This window comes from Triticum aestivum, chromosome 2B (genome assembly GCF_018294505.1).
Source record: "Triticum aestivum cultivar Chinese Spring chromosome 2B, IWGSC CS RefSeq v2.1, whole genome shotgun sequence".
Taxonomy (NCBI): Eukaryota; Viridiplantae; Streptophyta; class Magnoliopsida; order Poales; family Poaceae; genus Triticum; species Triticum aestivum.
In genome coordinates, this window is record NC_057798.1 from 39,092,686 (window position 1) to 39,103,688 (window position 11,003).

The window sequence follows — 11,003 nt, forward strand, 5'->3', positions numbered from 1 at the left end:
TCAACGTTGATGCAACGGTAACCAGGAATGGTGGTGCAGTGGTGGTCATCTGCAGAGATGAGAGAGGTATGTTTATGGGAGCTTCCACTCTTTCTTTCAGATACATTGTGGATCCCCCGACTTTGGAAGCCCTTGATATCAGAGAAGCACTCGCTTTGGCTGGTGATCTCTACTTAAGGCGCATCCAAGTTGCATCGGACTGCAAAATGGTGGTGCAGGATATACACAAGGAGAATTTGGCAAGTTATGGTGCAGTCATTCATGAGATAGTCGAACATTCTTTAGCTTTTGATTTATGTAATTTCAGTCATCAGTTTAGGACCTCAAATTTTGAAGCTCACAACTTAATGAAGCATCCTTTATCTCTCGGTGGTGGCTGCCATGTTTGGTTAGGGCATCCCGGGAATTTACCATCCGTCCCTGTAAACATTGTGAGGATCTAATATAAGCTTTGTGAGGTTGCCTAAAAAAAATAGTCCCACCTTGTTCATTTAAATCAAATTCTACCAACTTATATACCTTCGCAAGTTGCATGAATCGAACAAGCCAAAGACACCAACCAGCTCACGAGCACCAGCAATGACGGAAGCAGAAAAAATGACGAAGAAGGGCAGGACATGGACGATGGCCTCATGTGGTTGTGTCCTTAAGAGATAAGGCTGACACCGCTTCTATCCAAATGTTTTGTTCAAGCAGACAAGAAATTGATTCGATCTAGAGCGTTCTCCAAAAAAATAGTACATATGACTATGTCAACTTGGCAAGATGGAAGACTGGCTACAAAATCAACCAAGCTGCTTTCTAGGCTAGCTTTACACCAACCGCGGCGCTCGCTCACCGCTTTATTGCTTCTCTCCCTTATCTGTTCTCCACAAGCGTGAGCCACTCATTCCTTACCTCTGTTTCTGCTTCCATTAGCACAACGCTTGCCGCGGCCCTGCTCCTGCAATACTGAAGTTCTGCACCGCTGCTGCAAACCACCATCGTCGTTTTTCAAGCACATGGGTCCAGATGCTGTGAGGGGCGGTGACTATCGGGAGTGCTAGGGGGTGCGAGGGGGCACGACCACTTATGCGCGAGGGCCGGCTTGGCTACAAAGCCGATGGAGCAGCATGGGCGGCTATTCGGTCAGCATCTCTATTGCAGACGCACGCCGACGCTGCACACCCAGGCCACCGGCGAACTGTTGCGGTTGCACAACATTGTTGTGGGGGCAGCGAGGGCCGCTGCAAAAGACGACATCGAGCACCACTGCTACAGAAGAGGGCATCGACGTTGCACTGGCCGTTGATGTTGTGCAACACGACGCAGCGCGGTGAGGCTGCAGTGGTTGGCGTTGTTGTGCCACACCCACACGATGGACGCTCATCAGCGGCCGCCGGTGCTGCAGTTCGGCGGGTCATTGAAGCTCCGCCAAGGCTGCAATGAAGAATTGCCAGAGTTGCAGTGAAGGGCCACAAGGCCGTTTAATCTCCTTCGGAGTTGCAATTGAGCGCCGCGGTGGGTCATTGAAGCTCCGTCGGGGCTGCAATGAAGTGTTGTCGGAGCTGCAGTGAAACACCACAGGGTCATTGAATCTCTGCGAGGCTGCAATGGAGCACTGCCGGGCGCCGTCAATGCTTCGCGCCAAGCGCTGCTGCCATGGAAGCTGTTGTGCTAAAGCTTTTTGTCATGCTGGCTCTGCTGGTGCGAGGTAGCCGACGCAGCAAAGAAGGAAGATGAGGTAGTCGGTGCTCCGGTGTTGCGAGGTAGCCGCGTGATCGAAGGGAGAACAAAGAAAGACGACGGCTCTGTTTATTGCGATTGAATGACCAATTTCCATTAGATCGAACAGCTGTTTAGGCAGATGATTTCCTAGAAAATCATCCGGTTGATTTGTAGCAACCCCCTCTTTATATAAAGTTCTAAAATCAGCAGCACTTCCGCTTCGGTACACACCATTTAGTAAATCAAGGGTGGATATTAAAACTCACCCCTTCGATTACGAGGGCATGATGGGCAATCTTGGGCGACTACAGCGAGTGGCAACAGCCGGCGGCGGGAGGCACATTTGAACAAACACCATGGGAGTGGCACACAACAGCACACGTCTCGGCGGCTCGGCATGGCTGGACAACGACATCGGTGCCCGTAGTGCATAGTAGGGCGCCGACGATTTGCGGGCGTTACGCGGTGAGGTCGGGCAATGGGGGATCAAATGCAGCGCCGGTGCTCCGCTGTCAGCTGACCGGCGCTGGCAGCGAGCTTGGTAGGGCGGTGCAAGTGCGATAGACACGGCGACACAACTCAGCAAGTAAAACACCTATCATGCACTGATTTTTGGCGATGCAAGCACATACGAAATTCTGACCAGCCTATATGGATGGATGTAGGAGCGTGTAGGTGTATGTACGATTTGTCAAAGGCCCGTAATGCTCTTTCATACGTTTTTGAGGGGGTTGTACCCTTTCCCCTCTTTCTCCGTTTCTTTCTTTGGAACGGTGCATGTACGGTCGCGTGCCTGACATTGATCGGCACTGGATCTGCAGATGTGCAGTAGGGTGGCGGCTCGTGTTGACCAGCCTGGCGACACCTTGCCCCCCTATAATTTTTTCGTCAGCTCCCTGCACGGCTTTATCAACGAGCTAGCGTGGATTTATTGTTTTATATGAAATGTGATTGCCCTTCGTATGGTACATCATCACACGACACAGGTCCATTGATTACATATCTCGCTAGGTTAGGTTAATCATATACGTCTCGCGCGCTTCCCTCCCTAAAAATCCAACTTTGCTTGAGCAACTAGCTTCTGACATGATGGATAACATGTTAAGTTTTCCCCCCAATGCAACGCACCAGCATATGTTAAGTTTTTCCACCAATTCTGTATGAATTCAACATGTACCTAGCCGACTTGTGAATCAAGTCCTGATAAAATACGGACACATACAGTTACGTCCTAAACTAGACCTCCTATATGGCGCCTTAGGCGCCGGCAGCTACGGGAGCACGTACCCTCCCTGCTCCCCCGCACACCTCCATGGGCCGGCCCATGTGTGGGGCGGGCAGCCGCTTGTTCTTTCGCCCTTTTTTTCAGTTTCAGCTTTACCTTATTTTAAAAAATAATTTAGGATTTCAGAAAAAATTGCAAATTTTCCAATTGTTCGTGAATTCAATAATTGTTCACTATTTTAAATTTTTCCAGGAAATGATAAATTCTCATGGATTCAAAAAATGTTCGCAATTTCGAAAATAATGTTTGTCTATTCAAAAAATATTTACAATTACAAAAAATGTTCATGAATTTCTATAAGAATGTTCACAATATTAAAAAAATGTTCAAGAATTTTGAAAAATGTTCAAAAATTCGAAAAAATGTCCACAAAATATGAAAACTGTTCGCTATTTCAAGAACTATTAAGGAACTAAAAAATTACTTGTTGAAAACAAAAATGTTCCTGAATTTCAAAAAAATTCAGAAATTTCAAAAAATGTACACAAGTTTAAGAAATGTTCGTAAACTTGAAAAAATTCATGATTTTTTAAAATTCACTGATATAAAAAAAATTCAGGATTTTAAAAAAATCACTTTATCAAAACAATTTTCACGAGTTTTCAAAAAATGTTCGGCAATTTGAAAAATGTTCACAATTTAAGAACATTTGTTCGCAGATTCGATACATGGCAGAAAAAGTTTTAGAAAAGGGGAAAATAAGGAAAAAAGAAAACGGAACATTAGAGAAAAGAAAAAAAAGAAAAAAGAAAAAAAAGTAACATGAAAAAGGAAATACAAAAGAACAAACCAGAACAAATAAACAAGAATAAAAGGTTTTAGGGAAGATTCTAGAACCTTCCCAAAACCGGTGGGGAGGAATCCCTCTATGGGCCGGCCCAAAAAGCTGTGGACGCTAGGGGGGCACGCGCCAACTCGCTAGCGGGCGACCTATGCGCCATATAGGGATCGCCGTCCTAAACGGACCAAGTGCAAAGTCCTAAACCGGACTCCGGCATGATTAGTTTCTAACCTAACTAGGACTAGTATTACTAACTCAAACTCTCCTCACCTAGTAGAAAAGGAAGCAGGACTTCACCTTGCATGAATCGGACTAGTATTCCTTCAGAACTCAAATTACTCAAGATTAATCTCCGTCTAATCTTGATTTGTGTGCTTCTTCGATTGCGACTCGTTGACGATTCCATTTGTCGACTCATCCGTTTGTGCCCCTTGGCTAGCCTCGCCGATCCTTCTCTCCCTTTGGACACATCGCAACGCTTGTGTCTTTGACAATGAGCACCCCTCCACCACTAGGGTGGTTCAAGCCATCAAAGAAGTCGCACACAACTGGGCTCGAGCGGGAGCCAAAGGCTAGATAGCTTGATGCAGTGAGAGCGATTTCTTTTCTCTTTACGGGCTGAGCATCCTCTTGTCTTCTGCTCTCACAGTCCCATCTACGCCCTATGTTGTACACATATCGCTGCGGCCTTGTACCCTTTTCACTCTTTCTACCTACCAATGAAATGATACGCCTCTGTGTATTCGCGAAAAAAAATATAAAGCCCTAACGAGTACAAAAGTCCATTTACTCCCTTCCCTACTGACTAAGAGCAAAATGCGAGCCAGGATGACAGGAAGGAAATTTCATGGCTGTGAAACCGATCTTGGGAAACTAAGACAATTCTTGTCGAACAGTATATTATTATGAGGCTGGCTATTCATTATCTGAGCACACAGTTATTTGCTTCATTTGTGCAAACTAGTCGTCACGTCTATGCTCTTTTTCAGATGTAGACTCCTGAAATAAACAAGCAGGTTGTTGTTTCATTAGTAAATCTCTTAATCAGGGCTTCTCGTAAGATGTAGAGTCCAGAAACAAACAAGCAGCGATCTGGCCGGACACCACACTCCACGGCAACGCACAAGCCCTTTTCCACAAACAACTTCATACAAGCAAGGTATCTATATACATCCTATTCTAACACGTACATGCCACTATATATACCACAAAGTTCCATTCAACAAACCAAACCAAAGCAAAGTACACAGTACACGGTACTAGAAGAAATGCATTTTGGTGCATAATTGAAGATGGCCATCCACAGGGCTTTGCTCCTTGCCATCCTGGGTTGCATCTGCCTATGTGGAACTGTCATTGCAACTTGTGTGCTAAACAATGACTTATCGATACCGGTGAAGCATGAGAAATGGATGGCGCAGTACGGCCGCGTGTACAAGAACGCCACTCAGAAGGCGTGCCGGTTCAAGGTTTTCATAGCCAACGTTGAATTCATTGAAATGTTCAATGCCCAGAATCACAAGTCATGGCTCGGCGTCAACCAATTGGCTGATATCACCAACGATGAGTTCAGGACAACCAACACAAACAAGGGGTTCAAAGCAAACTCCATGAGAGTTCTTTCTTCAGGATTCAGGTATGAGAATTTGAGTTTTGAAGCCCTTCCAGCAACGATGGACTCGAGGGCCCTATCAAGGATCAAGGCCAGTGCGGTAAGTCATAACACATTGTGATGCATTGCTTATATATGGTAATATTTTCTAGGGTAACACAATAAGAACACAATTACTTTTAGGCTGTTGCTGGGCATTTTCTACTGTTGCTGCCACAGAGGGGTATTGTAAAATTGAAATCAGGAACGTTAAGCTCACTATCGGAGCAAGAGTTGGTTGACTGTGATGTTCATCGAGAAGATCAAGGTTGCGAGGGAGGACTCATGGATGATGCCTTCAATTTCATTATCAAGAACGAAGGTCTTACTATGGAGTCCAGCTACCCGTTTACTGCAGCTGATGGCAAGTGCAAGCTGGATCCAATAGCGCCGCAACCATCAACCACTTTGATGATGTGCCTGCCAATAACTAGGGTGCCCTTATGAAAGCGGTGGCAAACCAACCAGTATCCTTAGCTGTGGCCGGAGGCGACATGACATTCCAATTCTACTCTGGTGGGGTGATTACCGGCTCTTGCGGTACTGACTTGGACCATGGAGTTGTGGCCATTGGATATGGAAAGACTAGTGATGGCACAAGTTATTGGTTGACGAAGAATTCATGGGGCACAACTTGGGGCGAGAATGGGTACTTTAGAATGGAGAAGGACAATGCAGACAACATGGGCATGTGTGGTCTTGCCATGGAGCCTTCATACCCCACCAAATAGGAAGATCACCAAATGCCACCTAATCATACATCTTTCATGTGTCTTTTGGTGTATTTGATCAACGAAAAGAACTGTGGGTTTTTATTTCATACATATTTAGGCATTCAACTTCAATTCAAGCTTACATAATTCCTAATATTGCACCAATAAAAAATAGGTATCCAAAGAAAATTTAGGACGAACAAAGAATCATCTTCTTAACTTAATTTAGGGTGAACACTAAGAATACCCATGGACTAATAAAGTGAAAGTTGCTATGAAAATACTGTTATAGACTCCCTATAATTTATTTAAAATGAATCTATAACTTGTAAACAATTGTTCACATATTGTTAGTACACTAGAAAATTGAACATCCTTCTAAATGGTGAGAAGATAGCACTCTACTTGCACATGTAAAATATCATTCTCTCTAAAATAATTGTAGTTAATGCCTACTTTCATAACTTGAAGTGAAAAATGCATTGGTCTGAATTCAATTTGAAGTATACTTCGCAGCAAAGTCAGCAATATGCTTATCTGAGCTTCCTCCTTCCTGCATTGCATCCTTGGCATTTTGCATCCACTTTGCAGCATTTCTTTTGTACTCATCCTTTCTATCTCCGTCCATCACCTCTCTATGGAGCTCTTGACCTCCATCATCTTTAGGCATCCTTTATCACCCATCCGTACACTCACACACATGCCCCACATGGTTTCTACATACTTTGAGATGGTGGGTTTGTCTGCCCAATGTGGGATTCCCACAAGAGGAACACCACTAACAACTGCCTCCAATGTCGAGTTCCATCCGCAGTGGGTAACAAAACAACCAACATGTATGTTCATGAATTTAGATATAAAGTGTTGTCATATTTGTTTACTTTGTAAAACATTTTTATGTTCTTGTCCATAAAAGGAGTAAAAGAAATGTAGTGTGTGTGTGTTACCATACCGATAGCCTTGTGTGCAAAACTTGAAGTTGGTGGAACCATGCAACAATTAATCCATTGTTCTCACATTTCTCCTTGAGTTCTTCCGATAACTTGTGTGCCTCGTTGGATCTGACAACCCGAAGAAAAGGTTTGCCAGAATTGCATAGTCCACTGCCAAGCTCCTCCAACAGGGTTGCATCGTAGTTAGAGACGGTGCCATAGCATACAAGCACAACGGAGGACATGCTATGCTTGTCTAACCAATCCATACACGATACACCATCACTGAACAAGTTGAAACCGTAAGACTTGTTGGATGGTAGGCGATTATCATCAAGAAAGTACGATGGCATAGTTGGACCAATCATCTTTGCTCTCCATGTTAACTCCATGTACTCGGCCTCCTGCTCAGTTTGTAGTTTTTCAAATATTAAATTATTTTCAAAGTCGACTAAAAATAGTTAAGTATAGAAACATCATATTCACATGAGTGTTGGTTCCTACCCATATGAATGGTCTCATATCATCAATCTGATGTGACATAATTAATAATGGAGCGTGTAACACTTGTATGTTTAGTTGTCGTGCTGGTAGCATCCGAGGCGCTTATGCCACCTCCAATAATTTACATTGAATTTGTCATTTTTGCACCATCCTTGCGATCTCATCAGTGCCGAATGTGTAAGATTAATTTCTAAGGAGCTCTTTAAGTTGATATCAACCTTAAGAGAGAGATTAAACACAAACGCTCACGTGTGTTGAGTATATATGTTGTGCATATTCGTGTATTGGGCCCACCTCCTAGTTGCTTTATATAATTGAGGTCGTGGCCCACATTTGTACATCATATATACGTGCCTTTGCACATGAGCAATACATCGTGCAATTCATACATCATACAACGTGGTCTCTTTCTTGTTGCAAAACTTATTGGATAACTAGAGCAGAGCAGGCAAGTCTCAAAGTATGGCGTACCTTTGGCGCGATGTCGCGGAAAGAGTTGAGGAGCACGTCGTCGGCGTCCTCCAGACCGTCGAACTGCCCAATCGACGTCTTGGTGAGCACCGGTTGCAACTCCGGCACAGCCGCGAATGGCGGCATGTCCTCCGGCCCAAGCTCCACGCCCAGTGCTTCTCTCGCGAGCAGTGCTCGCCCGTCTGTCACCGGCAGCGCCAGCCGCCCCGCCCAGAGCTCCCCATACACGATGTCCACAGCACACGGCTGGGAGAAGAAGGCCGCGGTGGCCACGCCGGCCGCCCGCGCCACCCGCAGCGCCCAGGCAAGATGAGGGTCGTAAACCAGCACGCGCACTGGCCGCCCAGCGCGCGCCTCGGACAGAAGGAGCTCCCGCAGAGTCTCGGACCCGACGGCCTCCAGTCGTGGGAAGTACTCCGCGTAGTCGGGGCACAGCGCCATGCCACCAGCATCGAAGCCGTCCGAGATTACGGCCATGCGGAACGGCGCGACAGGGTGCGAGGTGGTGGAGAGCACGTACCGGGTGACGACGAGGGTGGGGCGGAGGCCGTGGTATGCGAGGCGGCGGCTGAACTGGAGCATCGGGTTTGTGTGGCCCTGCGCCCCCGGGAGCGGGAGAAGGAGGACGCTCGGGCCGTCGCCTGCTCCATGGCCGACGCTTGAGTCAGTGGTGCCCGTTGTCTCCATGTCGACAGCGTTCATATGCGCTTGCTCAAAGATAAATAGGCTTGTTGGAAGGCTTGATGCCGAGTGGCGCGCATGGTTTCTCTTGGGAATGGTCAAATTTGTTGCCACGCTCCTGTCTGTGTGTCTTGCACTGACGACCGCATGCGTAGAAAAGTTTTTAGTTTATTCGCTTTCCGACGGAGTAATATAATCTATCGTGTCCACACAAAAATCCAGAGGAGATATGGACATATTTGTTGTTTATTTGTCACGTATTCCCGGTTTGATGTAGCCGAGGTGCAGAACGCTAGGTATAAAAGATTATTCAAAAATGGTTGTAATATGAGCAAAATTGTACTGCAATTTTCACTCCATTCACTCGCCTTGACATATGATCGTCGTAGCCAGTTGCGTAGTCAGGTTGGCGGCGGCCTTCATGAATTAGTCTGGTACCGATCCAGGTGGAGCACCCCCATGATCCATTCTGCAACACCAACTGACTGCAACGGCTCCCCGACGGTAGTTGGAGCTAAGAAAGTATGTCACGGCTGTGGACGAAGTAAGGTTCCTTGTTAAGATGGATATCCATGCCGGATCTGAGCATCCCTTGCACGACATGGTGTGCCATGGTGTTCCAGAAGGCTAGAGTAGCAGTAAGAGTGTTCCCAGCCGCCGACGGTAGCTGATTTTGCGACGGTCGGATGGCACGCCGCTGGCCGCTACTTTTTCTGGACTGGACCAACAGACGGTGATTTTGTTGCTGTCGCAACATAAGTATTGCTTCAAAGAGAAAAAAACGGTTAGGTGGGGAGCCCAATAGGGGTAGTGTTGCAAAGCTTCGAGTGCAACACGAGCCTTGTTGCAAAGTCCTACTTGCTCGCAGCATCGGTCCCTCTTCAACAACTTAGATGTTACAGCAGGAGAGTCGATTACAACATCATTGTTCTTGTGTATTGTTGCCGCCGTTGTTGCACTAGCGACGTTTGCGGTCATCGACCCAGCAACATCAGTGTTGTCACACTCATCGCCCAACACACCTCACCGCCCTTGTGCACCATCTCCCGCATCATCGGCGTTTCTCCCCACTGCACGAGGAACGATGCAATTCTGGCTGGCCGTATCGCCCCTCTGGCTTGTATCACAGTGGATGCTGGGACGGGCATGGTGATGGGGACGAACAGGAGAGCTCGGGGAAAAGAAGACTGAGTGGAAACATGTGGATGAGATTCATTGGAGATGAGATAAGGGTGGATGAGCATAGCGATGGGGGTGGTCCAAATGGGATATGCTTATGCGGAGGAAAAGGTTCCTTCTTTTTCATCCTGAGGTGCGCTAATGTTTGCAATAAAGCCCATGCTCTTGGCATCGAAGGTTGTTGCGGGCCATCCGATCAAACTCGAATCCGTCGGCCATGAAGGCGATCGATGCGCAAGGACATATCAGTTGGCTGAATCTTTTCTTTACCTTTATATTTGTCAAAATATTACGGCCATACAACTACATATGGAGAAACTAGAATTGACAAAGAATAATAAACAATCCAAGCATCTCCACCCAAGCAAGGGGCATCCACACCTCCTGGTCCTCTACAATACCCTGCATGCTGGAGTGGTTTTTCTAGAAGTTTACGTACACACGTATACTTATCCGTATGAACGCACATACATCCTACTCTATGAGCACCTTTAAGATACTTAGTCCGCATAATATCTTTAGATTGATGAAGTCACCCCAGCGAACAACGGCGTCCGTCCATCATGGCCTCGCCCCATCCGTAGTTATGCACTCCGTAGCCGCAACTTAACTGGTTACTGTCTGCCTGATATTCTCTTGTATTAGTCTAATGCTTAAATCCAGTAATCCTATGACTGAGAAAATTAGACTCTCCCCTTAGCTGAGCAACGCTTGAGTATCGAAGTAGGCGTCGCCTTATTCTCCCGTTGTCAAGCAAACACATAGGCTATTTGAGCCTTGACCGAACACCAACAACAGACGCAATAGTATAGCACCACCTTAGCCTTTGCAATTGTGAATACACACTCTTTGCATCTTAGGCCCTCCCCTTCTCCTTGAGAATGAGGGCAGGGTGGAGGCAGCGTTGTTGGTTGTTGGACGCGAGCTTGTAGCGAAGGGCATGAACTGGAGCATTTACTCAATTGCCAAGCACCTCGTGGTGTTCTCCTATTTTTCTGGTAATTTTTTTCATAAGAGAAAAAAGGTGGAGGTCAAAGAAAGGACCAATTGTACCAACACTCATTCATTCAAGTCTTTACACTAGGAAGAGTTGATTGGT

The 11,003-nt window shown here is 46.3% G+C and overlaps 1 protein-coding gene and 1 pseudogene across 1 annotated transcript; one reads left to right on the forward strand and one right to left on the reverse strand.

Annotated features, from left to right (window-relative positions):
* The first annotated feature begins 4,548 nt into the window (after window positions 1–4,548).
* On the forward strand, window positions 4,549–6,168 carry LOC123043341 (senescence-specific cysteine protease SAG39-like; annotated as a pseudogene).
* A 331-nt stretch (window positions 6,169–6,499) lies between these two features.
* On the reverse strand, window positions 6,500–8,798 carry LOC123043342 (UDP-glucosyltransferase UGT13248). Its single transcript, XM_044465760.1, has 2 exons — window positions 8,045–8,798; window positions 6,500–7,473 (listed from the first exon to the last, which is right to left on the reverse strand). Exons 1-2 carry the CDS (start codon window positions 8,744–8,746, stop codon window positions 7,081–7,083), a joined length of 1,095 nt encoding a protein of 364 aa, XP_044321695.1. The 5' UTR covers window positions 8,747–8,798; the 3' UTR covers window positions 6,500–7,080.
* Between the last annotated feature and the right edge of the window lie 2,205 nt (window positions 8,799–11,003).